Below are 16,693 nucleotides of genomic sequence, written 5' to 3' on the forward strand. Positions count from 1 at the left end.
TACCTACCTACCTACCTATCTTCTATCTATCTATCTATCTATCTATCTATCTATCTATCTATCTATCTATCATCCATCTATCCATCTGTCTATCATCTATCTATCCTCCATCTATCATCTATCTAATCTATCTAGCATCTATCTATCTATCTATCGTCTATTTATCTATCATCTATCTATCCATCTATCTATTATCTATCTATCTGTCTGTCTATCTACCTACCTACCTACCTACCTACCTACCTACCTACCTATGGTCTACTGTAGCCCAAGCTGGCCTCAAACTTGCTTGCAGCAGAGGCTTGCCTCAAGCCGATGATCTTCCTTAGTCTACAGAGTGCTGGACTGCAGGTGTACACCCCTGTGTCCAGCCTTCTAAGATCTGGCCTCCTCGTTCATTCCCAGATGGACAGTTGTGATTTCCAGCCATTCCACGCCTCTTCTGCTGAGCCCTCTTGAGATTCCTCAGTATGTGTGTGGATTGCTATTCCTTCTTGACTAGGTCCCTTTCTACGGAGAAGCCCTGCCCCATCATCCATTTGGCGTTCAGCTGCTGAACATGGGGGTTTTGGACTCTACCTCTAGCGGGACCTCTACTGTTCGTTCCATTAACCCCAGGAAGGCAGGGTTAGAACTTTCCTACTTGGCGCAGAGCTGGGGGCATCTTCTGGCTTGGGAAGACTCCATTGTAAGGAGTTAAAGCACATACATTTGAATTTACTTCTTTTGGATTTTTTTTTTTCTTTCTCTCCATCCATCCCGTGGGTTGTGCAGCGCTATCCCATTCAATGGGTGAGCAAAGATTCAGCTCACTGGTTCTTCACTTCCCAGGCTTTGTCTACCCAAAACTCAAACAAACAAACGCAAACGACAGAACACCTCACAGGACTCTTGCTACACTCCGGGGGCTTGCCGGGGACAAGGCTCTCTCTTCAGAGGCGGCTGACCTAAGCGGAGCCAGCCCTCCTCCTAGGCCGCCGCAGCTGTGTGCTGGAAAGCTGGATGGCGGAGGCCCCTAATAAAGAGCAGACCTCCCAATCGCCTTCCCTCCCCCACCTCTCGCATGGCTTTTCAAATTAAAAGTTAACTGAAAACCGAAGGCCTGAGGAGAAGGAGAGGGCAGTAGGACTAGGGGACCCCTAGAAGGAGTCTGGGGGGTTATCCTGCAGAAGACGAGGGGATTGGAAGGCCAGATTCCCCGCGGTCCTGTCGAGCCATAGCTGTTCAGAGAGCAGAGGGGTGTAAGGCCCGCTTCCGCTGGCCTGTGCCGCAAGACCTGCTCTCGCCCTCAATTAGGGTCATTCATCTGCCCTTGTATTAGGAGCCCTAGAGAGAGCGCCCGGGGCCACGGACCCAGGGAACTGCTTTCCGCTGCTCCCTGGAGATCCCGGGAGGCCCTGCACAGTTGGAGCATGCCAGCCACCGCGGCTGAGGAGGTGGGCGACAAGTTACACCAGCCCTTTGGATTCTTCAGAATCCTTTTCCTCTTCTTTTAAGAGCGGGCTACCCCTCGCCTGGGGTTGCTGCAGGGTTGGGGTGGAGCCCTGCTCCGTCTCCCCGCAGGGACTCCGACATCTGGCTGCCGCGTCTTCAGCCTGCTCCAGGCTCGCCAGCCCTGGGAGGAACCTCCTCTCGATGCAGTCAGGAGTTAAAGGGGCAGTCAAAGGCGTTTTCCTTTGCTATAGACCAAATGCCCTTTCTTTTCAAACAAGAAACCAGACCTTGCATCTTGCCCTGCGGGTCAACTTGATTTGAAAGAAATCAACAAGTTTGTCTAAATGTGAATTTTCACAGGTGACGGCTTTGATGGCTGTAACGGGTCTTCTGCAGAAAGACCTGAATTCTCCAAGGAAGGTAGTGCTGGTGTGCAAAGCAGGCGAGCCGTGGGAAAAGGCCCAAAAGGAGCCTCTGAGAGACGCGGGTGACTAAGGAAGGATGCCGGGCTGGGAGCCGGGGCGTTCTGAGTCTGGGATGCAAGGTAGATTTTGTTTTCCTGTCAGTGACCGTTTTGATGTGATTGTCAACAGTTCACTGGCCCTCTCTGGAAAGTGAAATCATCTATAGCAGCCAGCAGCCTTTGATACCCTTGTACCCTATTTCTGGTCGCCCGCAGGCCATGGGGTGTAAGACCAGGGTGAGAGAACTGATGATGCCCTTCCCATGCGGTTCCCCAAAGTCCCTGGCCTCGCGCGAGCTGGGCCTCCCCCGGTCTCAGCTGCTGGAAAAAAACCTCACTCTTAACTCCAGAGAAAAAGACCCAAGGAGTTGACAACCACAATCTGAGCGCAAGTTGGGTTCTTGGTACAGTATCCCAAGCGGAAAGCCATTCCATTGGCGTCGCCGAGTGACCTGGTCCCCTCACGACACCAGGGCCAGAAGTTCAGGAATGGGGAGAAAATATCTTGGCTAGGCCCTACTTGGCTCCGAGACCACCCAGGACCTGGGGCGTCGAGGGAGCAATCTGAAAGGATTTTTAGAACAACTTGGCGAGGAGCTGGGCTCGCCCCCTCCCCCTGACACCCTGGGCTGAGTGACGGACACAGACTGGACCTCTCCTACAGCTCCAGAGAGTGGAGGGCGGAAAATGCGATTCAAACCCGCCTATGAGCAGTGGGAGGGCGGGGGCAGGACTGGGTTTAAGAAACCGGCCGCTGGAGCTCACAGGCCTCCTGCCCCCGGGGTTGCTCCAGACCATTGAGTTTATTTTCCTTTCGCAGGGGAGGCAGATGCTTCGCTGGGTCCCGACTCAGCGAGATCTTCGCCCAACCATTTGCTTGCCTGCGCCACCCCCTACTGGGGCGCTATCCCGGGAGTCGGCTCTCCGGGCCTTTAAACCTTAGGGAATGTCACACATGGAAAGCTTTAGCAAATGTTTGTTAATGATCATAACAAAGGCATCATTTAAATTAGGCAGGTAATTACTACCAGAAGAGCAACTGGGTGCTCGATACTCATCCATTTCTCTGCTTTAAGCGCCTGAGGAGTTACTGCCCCAGGACACCCCAAGCCGGCCCGCTTTTCGGACTCCTTTAAAAGGGCTCTGAAATGAACTGTGAAGTTACCATGTGTGGGCGGAGAACGCAGGGGCCCTGCTCGAGAGAGACCCTGGTGGTGGGACAGAGCCGGCAGGGTGTCCGTTGCAAAGCAGGCCCTCTCTCCTGCAGGATCTCAAGCCTCAACTTCTCCTCCCGTTTGGGTACTTGCTACAAAAACCTAGATCTGGACCTGACTTTCAGAACAGCTGAAACCCCCGATTTGCCACCCCCCCCATTGTCCTCCCCCACCCCGGCTCTCTCCGTGTGTGTGTGTGTGTGTGTGTGTGTGTGTGTGTGTGTGTGTGTGTGTGTTTGGTGTGTGTGCAGGACTCCTTAGCATCCTGTTCATTATCTACAAACATTACGGTATCCTGCTAGCATTCCGAACAAGGGGCTGTTCATACATTTCGCCTTCAATGATTTCCTGAAGGAACATGTGGAAGTAATAGCGAGCGGGGCAGTCACCCGAGCTGAAGATACACCAGAGGCAGGGGCGCAGAAGGGCGGAGGAGAACCGGGGCTCCCAGCCCAGCCCCAGGCATCCTCTTCCTGAGCCCCGCACCCCCACACTCCTGTCCCATCTCCGCACGGCACTCAGCATTTCGGGGAGACCTTCCCAGCGATTCACTTCAGCCCCATGTCCACTCTTCCTGGTGGTTTGACGGTTTTGTTGCCCACCTGACCACCTCGTCCATTTTTATGTTGACGTGTGAGATGGGGGAGGACGGGGGAGATAAAGGACTGCTCTCATCTCCCCCACCAAGAGAATTAAAAATTGGAGCGCAAGTCGAAGGCCTTTCCTTCCCCCACCCTCTCTGGGAAGCCCCGCTGCTCCCAGGTCTGGTTTCTGGAGTGTCAGCGCCCCCTTTCCCTCGCCGGCAGGATCGCTCTGTCCCAGCTGTCCCTCGCTGGGTATCTAGGGTTCCCGGGTTTGTGGTTCAACATCCCGAAAGCTTTGGGTACGTGGGATACTACCCACTCGGATAGGATGGGATTTTAGGAGGGTCAGAAGACTTCTGCCCTCCAGATGCAGCGGGCAGTCGTGTGGTAGTCACGCCTAGCCCGAGCTTTTTCGTATGAAGATAGAAGCGAGGACCAGATAACCCCGAAAACAAAGGCAGGTCCAGATAAGTGGCTCCGAGGGGACAAAGGTCGTTCTTCCGGAGAACAATCCTAAGGTAGGCTGAGCAACCGTTATTTGCACACCATCTCACACTCCAGTCTTTCAAAACCCCATCATCTTCGTATTAGACACCCCCGTTTCCTAATCCCATTAAAGGATTAGTAACTACACGGCACTTTCCCTTAAGACCCCCAGTTCAAAACGACGCAGCCGCGTTAAGATTTCTCCCCAGGGCCATATTTCTAGCTGGGCCCGGACTACTTACAGAAGGGAAATTTTGCATTCTAGATTTATATTCGTTTTTGGAAACTAGCAGCATTTTTTTCCCCGTGCATTTTCTGTTCGAGGAGAACACAAAACAATAGAGGCACAGGGAAATATCCCCCCATTGGGAAGCCAACTCTTTTTGGAAATGATGGCTGTTTGTAGTTTCAAGAAACCTCTTTCCCGGCAGAACGTCAACACCTCCCCCTGCAGCCACCCCGACCCCATCTGGTTTGCTTCTCCCCGCCCCCCAGTTGTTGTTGAAGTCTGGGGGTTGGGACTGGACCCCCTGATTGCATAAGAGCAAGAAGCAAAGGAGAGATCTGGAGCCTGGGCAAGGAGTCGGAGGGAAACTTTTATTTTGAAGAGGCCAAGGGGGGGGGACTTCATTTCCTGACAGATATTTACTTTGAGCAAATGATTAGTTTTAGGAGGATGGACTATAACATTGAATCAATTACAAAATGCGGGTTTTGAGCCCATTACTGTTGGAGCTTGAGGGAGAGAAACAAACAGACGAGCTACAAGGGAGTATTGGAGGCTTGGGGCTTACTTTTCACTCGGTGGATAGGATTGTCCTTGCGAATTGACATAGAAGGAGAAGGTAAGGGAGAGGGGAAAAGTGACTTTTGTTTTTAAAGGAAGTCCCTGATCACATTTTTGGGGCTGGACGAAGCGAAATAACTTTAAATTTTGAGCAACAAGGAAGGAAAAAAAAAAAAAAAACCAACACAGCTGAATTCCAGTTGTGCGTCCAGAAAGTAATTTATTCTGAATAAACTTCACTGGGATTGGGGTAACCATAGAGTTAGTCCAAGGACTGCAAAATTTTTTTTTTTCTCCAGACCTATTTTTAAAAGCAATGTTTTCTAACAATCCTATAGCTTCCCAAAGAATTTGCTAGGCTTACATTTTTGAGGTTTTTCTCCAGGGTGGGGGTGGTGGCCTTCGTGCATCCTGGGATGAGCACCAAGTAACATCGGGGGTGGAAGCCGCGGTGTTTGGCCACTTGGCAGTGGGTCCTGGAAGAGGACAGGTTTTTAATGAGTATTTTCATTCGTCGCCCGCGGTTTGGCGGGACTGCGCTGTAGCGGGTGGTGTGGCGCGGAGCTGGGGTGGGGTGGGGGGGCCGCCAAGGAGAGGTGTGGAAGCGAGGGGCGCCGAGTGGGGCGCGGGAAAGGACTAGGAAAAGGGGAGGTGTGAAGGGCTCGGCTGGAGGCAGACGGACCTCGGATGCTGGCCGGGTACGCACGGCGCCAGGCGAGCCCTCGTAATTACTGGACGGCGCTGCTGCAGGGGAGAGCTGCGGCCAGACTGGAGCGCGGCGGCGGCGGCGGCCGCAGGACCGGCTGAGGGGCTCGCGGGGCGGGCGAAGGGTGACGGCTCCCAGGGCTCCGGAGTGTTCGGGTCGAGTCACTTGGGTGCTAGAAGCCACGGGGCGGGATCTGCAGTGCGCTCGGATCGCGCGCCTCTCACCCTGGCGACGCTGGCGGCGGCGGCGGCGGCGGCGGCGCGGACGAACGATCTGGAATAATGACAAACACATTTGGCCCCGAGTGAAGAAGTTGTCCTGGCCTCGCATTCCAGCAACTGGGATTTGAGGAATTTCGAACAGCACTCCAAGGGGCCCTCATTGTGCTCTGCAGTCCCCACCCCCCACTCTGCTGGCCTGCATCTGCGGTGGAGTCGTTTCCGCGGGGCTTGGGGGGGCCCTGACTGTTGCTTAGTCCTGGCCGCAGGCAGCCCAGAGGCGAGATCTCCGGCTAGGAGCTGACCTTCTTGTGCAGAAGTTAGGGACAACTCCGGAAGGACAGACGTGGGTGCAGGTAAGCAGAAAGGCGAGAGGCCAACCACCCTCGCCTCCTGCCTGCGGGTACGGGAGCCTGGGTGCCTCTCGGCCTTGGGGTGATGCGCGCACCGCACTGGCCGCCTGGGCGTAACCTCTCCGGAGTCCCTTTGCTTCCAACGCCCACTGTCCTGCAAGGTTTACGAGCGGTCTCCGAGCAGCCCTGGCCCCTTCACCGTTGGTGGAAATCAGTTTACACACGTGAGATTAATTCCACCCCCACCCCACCCCCCCAAACTCCGGCAGTGCCGGGGAAGCGGGCGACGGTCCGCTTGGCTTTGAAACCTGGTCGGTGTGGTCGGCGATTCTTTCTGTTTGGAAAGGGTGTGGGCCAGTCTACAGAGCCAGGCAGTATGGCTCGGCCCCAGGCTGCCCCAGGACCAAGCCAGAGAGCCTCGCGGCCAGGTGTGCAGGAGTTTGCCAGTGACTTGGCGACCGGCCTTGGCCAGAGAGGAAGTGCTAGCCTGTTTGTCTACTATGGGTCGGTCTTGCCTCGGTGTGCAGGACCCGTGCTAAGAGCTCCCAGCCCTGCTGAGACCTCAGGATGTAAGGAAAGTGCCTGGAAGAGATTGTCACTCGGTCCACCCCCGAGGGTGTGTGTGTGTGTGTGTGTGTGTGTGTGTGGTGTGTGTGTGGAACTGGGGAGGGGGCGTGGGTGGCCCTTATTATGTCTGGGCTGCCCAGCGTCGGACAGAGCTACCCAGAAAAGCCCCAAGGCTGGGCGGTGTGGGAAACGGTTTTTTTTTGGCTTCGTGGCGGAATTGCTCAATGTTTTGGATTGACTTGCTTCTCCTGGATGGCTTCGGATCAGACTTAGGCAGCCTTCTGGGGCGGGAGGAGGCCTCCGGTGTAAACCCGCACTATGGTCCTCGGTTGCACATCACCAGTCCTAACACCCAAAGTTGCAGAAAGGGGCGCGAGGCGGGGGGACGCTCCTCGGAGTGCCGTCGGCACTGGCGGTGGCTTTTACATAACCCCTCTGTGGTCTGGGTTTCCCGGACCCAGGCTTCCCTTCTCCTCCTCCCTCTCAGCCTCTTCCTCTCCACACTCCTCTTGATCAGAACTCCTTCGACTCCCCAACAGGGGTGTGTGTGTGTGTGTGTGTGTGTGTGTGTGTGTGTGTGTGTGTGCGCGCGCGCGCGCGCGCGCCTGCCTGCCTGCCTGTGCCACACCAATTTGTCGCCGTGGTCAGTCCCCGCTTCGGGACTCTTGCAAAGGTCCTGTTTTTGGATTGACTCTTCTAGTACAGCTGGACTTAGCTCGCCGGAGAGAGCCCAGCTCCACCCCTAGCTCCAGTCACCGTCCCCTGCCTTTGCTCCAGTCTGGAGACCCGCAGGGATTAAGACTCAGAACCGCTTCCCCAGTTCTGGGCTCACAGGGGCTTCAACTTTTCTTCCCCGGGCGCGGGCTGGGGAGAGATGCAGGGGGAGGGGCTTCGGGCTGGGCTTCCAGCTGCAAACGCGTCAGGCGCCGGGGCGGGCGGGATTTCTGCCTCCTGGGGACGGGACCTAGGCTGCGCGCGACCTGGGGACGTGGTTGGTGACCAGCTTTCCGCCTGCGGATCTCGAAGGGTGGGACCCCCTCTAGCCTTCAGTGAGTTGCGTGCAGGCTAAAGGTAGCTGACGGGAAGGTGGCAATTCTGGACGGAGGGCTGAAGAGCTGGATAGGTGACTCAAAGGTGAGGCTTAGCCACACTCGGGCCCCGAATGAAGGCTGGGCTGGCCGGAGGCATCGGTCTTGGGGAGGAGTGGTGGAGGAACTCGGGCAAGCAGCTTCTCCGGACCGCATGCTGACCCCCGGCCCTACCGGTGCATGTCTTTTTGCTTGTAGTGGTTCCGTGTCTTTTTCTTTTGTTTTAAACTGAAGGGCGAACTACGAATCCGAGTTGGGAAATTAGATGGTACGAGGCGGATAAAAGAAAGCCTCGGACTTGGGGAGTCCCCCCCCCCCGGCTTTCTACTTTAATTCCCTCCCTCCCGGGAGGAAGAGAAAGTGGAGGCACGAAGTGGGGAGAGGGTGCCCAGGGACAGGGCAACAAAGCGGCAAGGTGGGCACTCTAGACCAAACTCAGCAGAGGGCTTGGTCCAGCCTTCGGTGCAGGCGGCTGCGGGCGACGCTGACTCTGGCCTATAGGAGGCGCTGTTGCTCGCCTGTAACCCTAAACCTGGGGCTCCTCTCCCTCCTCCCTGCCCAGCGTCCTCCCAGGTCGCAGTTGAAAACAATGCAAACGCTGAGTGTAGAGCCTTGGGGCGCGGCGGCCTCGGGAGCCCTGAGCTAGCGGCGGACCAGGGCCTTGGGATCCCGGGGCAGACCTGCGTCGCCTCGTATCTGGTGGCGATCTTGTGGCGGGGAGCTTGAGGGAGGCAAAGAGAGCCAGGGTGTTCGGTGTGTGTGCGTGCGTGTGTGCGTGTGTGTGTGTGCGTGCGTGCGTGCGTGTGTCCATCTGGAGCCTGCCAGCGCGGAACCACCGGGAGAACTAGGCGCGCCGAGCGCTGCGCTGTTGGGGACCGGGACCCTGAGCCGTAGGCGGCGGCGGCGGCGGAGCCAGCGGGTAAGATCAGCAGGGCTGCCGCGCCCTCTAGTGGCTCCCGCAGAGCGACCCCTGTCCCGCCAGCCTTGGGTGGTCGGAGCCGCGGTCCCCGAGGTTTTGAGCTGGGAGCCCGGTGCACCAGAGTTTGGGCTTAGCTGGGTCGTTCTCGAGTCACCCTGCAGGCACTGCGTGGGCGCAGAGGCGTTGGGTGGACCAAGGTGGGCTGAGGGTCCGGGTTTGGGCTGGAGAGTTGGGGCGTCATCATTTAGCAGAAGGTGAGTGAGGGGGGTGGTAGATTCCGGACCCAGTACTATTTTGGGGGACAGTCCCCTGCTTGTGCGTCCAGTCTGGGGCAACCTCTCAGGCCTGTTGGGCAATTTGTTTTATGAGCCTGAGTTACTGAGGGATGGGAATAGTTTTTTCCAAGTTTCGGGGACCCCGCGGGGTGGATTATGAGCAGTGACAATGGGTGCCAGGGAAAGGCGTCGTGGCCTCCTCTCCTCTTGGCACGGTCCAGGTGGCCTTCATGTCTGGAGGGGTGGAAAGGCAAAGAGTGTTGTTTCCCCTAAACCCAAGTGGCCAGTTCTGCTAAGTCTTTGCGGCCTGGTCAGCAGCGCTGTCTTCCAGGCTCCCGGGCCACGGCTGCCTCCTGGTCCCTCCCTGGGCAATGGTGGTAATAACAATAATAATGCTGACGGTGATGCTGGCGGTTATGTTCGTCCCTCATCGAATTCTCCTGGGGTCCCCAAGGAAATTTAGGCATTTTAGACGGCATTTTTGTTATTTCTGTTTCCACGCCTGGGAGTTTAACTGCAAGTCATCACGAAACCTAAAAGTGCAACCTAAGAGATTGTAAAAGTTGGGACTTTAGGTCCGAATTGGTTTCAATGGCGTCTGCCGCTCAGTGAACTCCAGGACGCTGGTTCTTGAACCAACACTGCCATCTGCTGTCCATTCTGAAGAACTGCATATACCTCTGAGCGGGCTTGGCAAACTCCAAATTGACAGTAGGGAAGTTGCTCTTCTTTTCTTTGCTTTTTTCCCCCCTTGCTTTATTTTCGGTGTTTGGGTGTTTTTCCTGTATGTATGTATATATACATATATACATATATACATATATACATATATACATATATACATATATACATATATATATATATATATATGTATATATGTATATATACATGCTTTTTGAGGCCAGAAGAGGGTGTCAGGTTCCTGGGTCTGAGCTGCCCTGTAAGTGCTGGGAATTGAACCCAGAGATGAGGCAGTGACTTTAACCACCAAGCCATCCTACCAGCCCCCTTTCTGCTCTTGAGGAGCATGAAGATGATTTGACTCATTTTTCTTTCCTGTGAATCTGCAACAATCACCAGAAGAACAGATATTATCTTTCAGACATTTGTTCAGTTTCCAACTTAATTTGTGTGTGTGGTAGGTATCTGGAGATAAAATTCAGTCCCTTCAAATGCTAGATGAGCACTGTACCACTGAGCAACACCATGCCTTAATTGTTAATCTTTGTTTGTTTGGTTGGTTGGCTTGATTTTTGAGACAGGGTTTCTCTGTGTAGCCCTGGCTGTCCTGTAACTTACTCTGTAGACCAGGCTGGCCTCCATTTCAGAGATCCATCTGCCTCTGCCTCCCTAGTGCTGGGATTAAAGGCATGTGCCACCACCGCCAGGCTAATAGTTTATCTTTTACACTTATATTATGAACAGTGTTTGTGGAGCAGACCTGTAAGGAAGGTAGCCGGGTTTTTACCTTCTGTAAACCTGGTATGTGGGCTTGGTGACTTCATTGATCAGTTGTTCTAATCACTTGTTGACAGTCTGGAGAAAGTGTTTCTTTATTCTCTTATAGTTACATATCTCATGCAGGGAGACCCAGAAAGGTTTATGAACTCAGGCTGTCCCTAAAATGCTTGCATATCAAAGTGTCCCAGCCCCTGCCCCTCATTGGAACATCTAACAGTGTGATCTGGCAGGTCAAAAACACCCTAGGCCTGGTGGGGGTGCAGGTCCTGGGAAATATACTTTGGGCTAGAAAACACAGAAGTTACCATCATTGCAGACCCATACTTAAGCTGCCTGAGCTGAAGTTACGAGACCGAGTGAAGAGAGAGGAAAAACAAAACAACAAGATGTGTTATTTTCATAGTTAGAATTAACTGAGGAGAGCCGAACTTGACCACACCTCAGAAATCTGAGTCTCGAAGGTTCTGGGTGGTTTTGGGGCTGAGAGTCTCCTGTTGTCTTTAATCGGGACAGGGTGGGGTGCATTTCGGTGTCCAGTGGTTGGGCTGTGGAATCCGAGCATTGCGCCCTTGGTGTCGAGGTAGCTGGCTCCAGCCTCAGGCCAATGGCAGCTCTCTGGATGCTTTGGAGTCACTTGCATCCTGTTTACTTTCCAACGTATCCTGTGGTCTCTTCGGCAGTTTCTGCTTTTGTTTGCAGTGGGATGACTGAGTGTGGTGGTGCCCGGCAGCAGCAGCAGGATCTTGAGTTCAAGGTCAACCTGAGCTACATCGTGTATCTGGGAGATAGTGTTTCCTTAAACTGCAAAGGGAGAGAGGAGAGAGAAGGAGGGATGGAAAGGGGGTGGGCCGAGACAGTGGCCACCATCAATTTGCTTCTGTATTTTAGGACTGTAATGTATTAGTTAAGGCTGCAGAACTGTCACAGTGATACCAGCTAGAGGTTCACACCCACTCCCTCTCTGGGCAGAAGATACAATTGTGGGGCCTCCCGTAAGGAGGGGTCCAAGGACATGGCTGGCATCATCTAACAACATCTCAGGCATCTGCAGAGAGTCAAAGTGTGCATCCAAGCATCTTAAATGAAACTATGTGTGTTGGTCCTTCAGGACGCAGGGAGGCAACTGGTAAGCCAGTGATGGTTGACTTCAACATGGAGATAAGACTGGAGTTCCGAGGGATAGAGTTGGGATTAGAATCTAGTCTGATAAGAGGTGCATTGTGTCTTCTGAGAGGGGATGAGTTTAACAGGTTGGAGTTGAACCGGGGCACCTGCCCGAGAGAGACAGCATGGTTGCGATAATCATACTCCGTTTTGTTTCTCCAACTCTGACATGCTTTTGAGCTGTGGGTATGGAGGCTGGGGACTGAAGTCCAACATGGAATGACATGGGAGAAGGAAACAATACTTATCTGTTTATTTATTGCGATAAAGTCTCTTGTAGCCCAGGTTGGCCTTGAACTCTGGATCTTCATTCTCTGTATCACTATGCCCGACTAATAAGCCATTGAATTTAAAAGTACATTTATGTATTTGTTACTTGTGTGCTGCGGTGCACATGTGGAGGCCAGAGGACAATTTGGGGGAGTTTGTTCTCTCTCTTTTCACCATGTGGGTCTTGTTTAACTCAGACCATCAGGCTTGAGAGCAAGCGTCTTTACTCACTGGACCATCTCACCTGTCCCATTATTATTATTATTATTATTATTATTATTATTATTATTAAGAAATCTGTTATTCCAGCCAGGCAATAGTGGCTCGCGCCTTTAATACCATCACTTGGGAGGCAGCAACAGGTGGATCTCTGAGTTTGAGGCCAGCCTGATCTACAGTGTGAGTTTCAAGACAGCCAGAGCTACCCAGAGAAACTCTGTCTCAAAAACAAAAACAACAATCAAACAAACAAACAAAAACAGCAACAGCAAAACAAAACCCCACACCCCGCCCCCAGAAATCTGTTATTCTTTTCTGCAAAAGTGTCAGTCCCCATCGCACTGACTTACAGTGCTATAAGCTTCAGATTTTGTGACTGCAGTCACTTATATCCATGTGTCTGACCCTCGGGAGTTCCAGTCTGGGAGCCGTGAAGGATTGGCCCTTGCCGGGCGGGAAAGGACCAGTGAAACCAAGATTCCCTTCCTGAGATCCTCAGTACAGGCAGCAGGCACGGGGAGTCTCTTTCTCCCACGTTGGTCTCTGTTTCTCGCTGTGGGGGCAGACATGCCGCAGTCATTCATGGCTAGGTTGTCTGGGCTGCAGAAGAGTAATAGCATGCAACTTCGTAAACACCCCCAGCCTTCCTAGCCAGGGAACCGCTGTTATCGGAGACGGAAGTCTGAAATCTCCAGCAAACACATGTGGATGTTCACTGTTCACATCATTATCACTCTCTCCGAGGCCCTGTTTGCATTGCCCACTTTGTACGCCAGTAAATCATCGTCCCTGGCAGCCTGTGCACCATATCTGGACACACAGAAGGAAATTTTCTGGAGCCTGGCTGGGGCAGAGTGTTCTCAGAGCTCGCTCTCTCAGTGTGCTGAGTTCTTCTCTTGAGCTTAGCGGGGCTGGGAAGATCCATGGCTGGTGAGCCTCGCTGGAGAACTACAGGATGGAAATGTGATAAAAACTCCCGGCCAGCAAGCTGGCTCTGGGAGTCGCTTTGAAGCTGGCCAAGTGGATTATCGGTGGGAGGCTGATATTTGTGTGTACAAACACACAGGCCCTTACTGCTAATTGTGGTAAATCAGGCGACCAGCCTGGCTCTGGGGCCCCCTGTGGTTGTCACCACAGCAGTTTGGAAACCTTACATCCCCCAGCACCTGCCAAGATCTTCAGAGGCCATTAAGCCAGCCCATCTTTCGAAAATGCATTTGGTCCACAGCCCTGCAATTGGGTTTTCTAATTGTGGTGTGCCGAGGAGAGGGGTCAGGGGCAGACCGTACTAGGAAAGAGTGGTACCAAAAGGCTGACCATTCCCAGATCCTTAAGAATGGCTGGTCTGCTAGTCTACCAAAATTGGTGAGCTCCAGGTTCAGCCAGAGACCTTGCCTCAAAAAAAGTGTAAAGCAGTTGAGGAAGATGTTCGGTGTCAGCCTCTGGCTTCCACACGCACCTGTACACACAGGCACACGCATGAACAGACATGTGCGCATATGCGTACACATTCACTCACTCCTGGATCTATTCCTGGCTGTGTGTTTTTGGATCATTTGCTAAAGTTTTGTGCCTCACAGCAAGAAACTGTGAGGGGACAGATGGAAGTCCCCCTCTGTTGATAGCTTCTAGGAAGGAGTTTTTCTGTTCCCCAGAACTTGGTCTGCACAGGATGCTGCGTTCTTACCTTGACAACGAGTGATGCTCTTCATGCCTCCCCAGGGATGGAATTAAAATTGTACCTCACCCATGCCGGGCGTCTCCTCCTTTCTCTTTAGAGCGTCTCATGTGCCTGTCCTGGTCTTTCTAAGCTTCTAGTAGCCTGGCTGTGTGTCCACGTTCCACAAGAACACAGACTGGGAACCCAGGTCCTTGCATGCTTCTGGGTCACAGGGGCCACCTCTAAGCTGTGTTGGTTAGTCTACAATGAAACCCATTTTATCGTCAAATTATTTGTTCCAGCCCAGGGAACTTTTTTGAATGTTGGGAGATTCAAACTCCCGATGAACCGTGACATGAGGCTGGTGACAGCCGGTGTGAGGCAGAGACTTGCCTGCTTAGATGCTGAGAAAGCCCCTAACATTTATTTCTTCTTTCTCTTTTTTGGAGACAGTGTCCACAGACCCTGGCATGACTTTGTGGCCCTGCTAGGCTCTTTGATACTCTCTTCTTAGCTGTGTTACTATATAATCTGTTAACCTTATGCTGGGACATGTTTCTACTGAATGGTACCGTTAAGGCTTCCCATTGCAGGAGAATCGGGCTTAATGGTGGCTTTCCTTTAAAGGTTTGGCTCATGCCCTATGTTGTTTTTATTTTTGTCTTTTTGCAGTTCTCAGGAGCCATGGGGACTTCCCACCAGGCCTTCCTGGCCCTCAGCTGTCTCCTCACGGGTACGTAGCCTCCCATACATCCCTGTCCTCTTAACTCACCGTCCCGGGAAACTTAATGCTTACTTCTTGTGTTCTGTGGGCCTCTTCATCTGCCCATAGACCTAAAGGTGGTGAGGAGAAACCAATGGTTCTCTAGGGTGACCAGGAACTTGCATGCCCTTCACTGAATGACGGGCACTAACTCCGTTTTGAAACAAGTGCTTCCTGTCAGTGGTCTGAGGGTTATGAATAATTATGGCACTGAAATGTTTTCTATACTTGCCCACCACTCTCTTGCTCTCCCTGGGATGGGCTTGCAGCGAAGAAGGAGCGGATCAATTCGAGCATGTTCAAATAGAGTAACGACTCAGGAAATCTTTCACCAGGCTTAGTGGCTCAGGCCTGTCGTCCCAGCTACTTGGGAGGCTGGAGCAGGAAGATAATAAATTCAGGGCCAGCCAGGGCTACACAGTGAGACCTTTTCTTTAAAAAAAAAAAAAAAAATGAAGCTAGGGAGATACCCAGTGGTAGAGTGGTGCCTGGTACGTGTTAGATTTCATCCACATGTTTACGGGTTGGGATATTACTCTAAAGTTAGGCACCAAGGGAAACCAGAGACCATTGATTAATAATTAAGTCATAGTGTGTCTCCTTTCACTCTATAGACAAAGGAAGCTAAACTGAAACGTGAAGCTTGGAGATGCATTTCAAGCCCCCCCCCCCCCCCGGGTTTTATTTTTTAGTTGTGAATTTAAACCCAGGCCTTCCTGCTTTGGCTTTTGGAAATCATTAAGGAGCGATGTCGTGCCATGGGGCGGCCGTGAGGAAAGATGTGTGATTCTTGAGGGAGTCCAGATCTTCTCTCTGTGTGCTCTGTTTCCTCTATCTCCTCTTCTCACATCTTCTGCCCACTTTTTTTTTTTTTTTTTTTAACCAAGGAACACTTCTGCAGGGCATATGCACGATAAAGAACCCATATGTGCCTGAGCCCAGACCGCACTGGGATATTTTATGGTCACACATAAAAGTGTGAAATATGGAATTGGAATCAGACATCCTTTATCCATTTGAGTGTTTGGAGGGGTGAGTCTGGGGAGTTGGGGGGGGGCTGTTGAGGCCGTTGGAACACTTGCTACTCTCAGCAGATGCAGTGGCTGTCATAATGGGGGGCCTTTCATGGGCATCCAGAGCGACGGAGTTTCACGCAGAAATGGTCGGTGTTCATGTAAGCCGCCTCTGTGGCCACTCTCAGGGCTCTGGCGAAGCCATCCTTTCTGGCTCACCCTATTCAATGCCTGCTTCTTTTTCACAGGGCCGAGCCTCATCCTCTGCCAGCTCTTGTTACCCTCTATCCTTCCGAACGAGAATGAGAAGGTTGTGCAGCTGAATTCTTCGTTTTCTCTGAGATGCTTTGGGGAGAGTGAAGTGAGCTGGCAGCACCCCATGTCTGAAGAAGAGGACCCCAACGTGGAAATCAGAAACGAGGAGAACAACAGCGGCCTCTTTGTGACTGTGCTGGAAGTGGTCAACGCCTCCGCGGCCCACACCGGATGGTACACTTGCTATTACAACCACACGCAGACCGACGAGAGTGAGATCGAAGGCAGGCACATTTACATCTATGTGCCAGGTGAGTTGGAGGGCTCTCCTGGACCAAGCTGCTTCCTGTCCTGTCTCCGAGTCACTGTGTGAAGGTCCATAAAACATGTAAAATTCATAAATGTTTATTGCAGAGAAACTGGAAGGTAGAAAACAGTTTTTTCCTTCCTTCATCCCTCCCTCCCTCCCTCCTCCTCCTCTCTCCCCCTTCCTCTCCCTCTTTCTCTCTCTGTCCATAAGGCAGAGGTGGACACTAGCGTCTTGCTCTCTCACTGTACCTTATTCCCGCTTTGACCCTAGGTTGGCAGCCAGGGAACCCCAGCTATCCTCCTGTCTCCACCTTCCACAGAGCTGAGGGTGAAGATTTTTACATGAGCGTTGGGGATTTGAACTCAGGTCCTCATACTTGGACAGCAAATGCTCTCACTGAGCCATCTTCTTAGCTCTATGTCTGTCTGTCTATCTGTCTGCCTGCCTGTCTGTCTGTCTGCTTTTGGATTTTGAGACCCTTGAT

General features: G+C 52.7%; 1 protein-coding gene across 1 annotated transcript in view; it reads left to right on the top strand.

Annotated features, from left to right (window-relative positions):
* Positions 1-4,847: 4,847 nt before the first annotated feature.
* The window catches only part of Pdgfra (platelet derived growth factor receptor alpha), a 46,147-nt gene continuing 34,301 nt past the window's right edge, over positions 4,848-16,693 (top strand). The window contains exons 1-3 of the mRNA XM_059276012.1: positions 4,848-5,026; positions 14,541-14,601; positions 15,893-16,210. Of these exons, the coding sequence (XP_059131995.1) occupies positions 14,553-14,601; positions 15,893-16,210 (367 nt within the window). The 5' untranslated portion in view covers positions 4,848-5,026; positions 14,541-14,552. The remainder of the gene's footprint in view (positions 5,027-14,540; positions 14,602-15,892; positions 16,211-16,693) is intronic.

Source organism: Peromyscus eremicus, chromosome 10, assembly GCF_949786415.1.
Source record: "Peromyscus eremicus chromosome 10, PerEre_H2_v1, whole genome shotgun sequence".
Taxonomy (NCBI): domain Eukaryota; kingdom Metazoa; phylum Chordata; class Mammalia; order Rodentia; family Cricetidae; genus Peromyscus; species Peromyscus eremicus.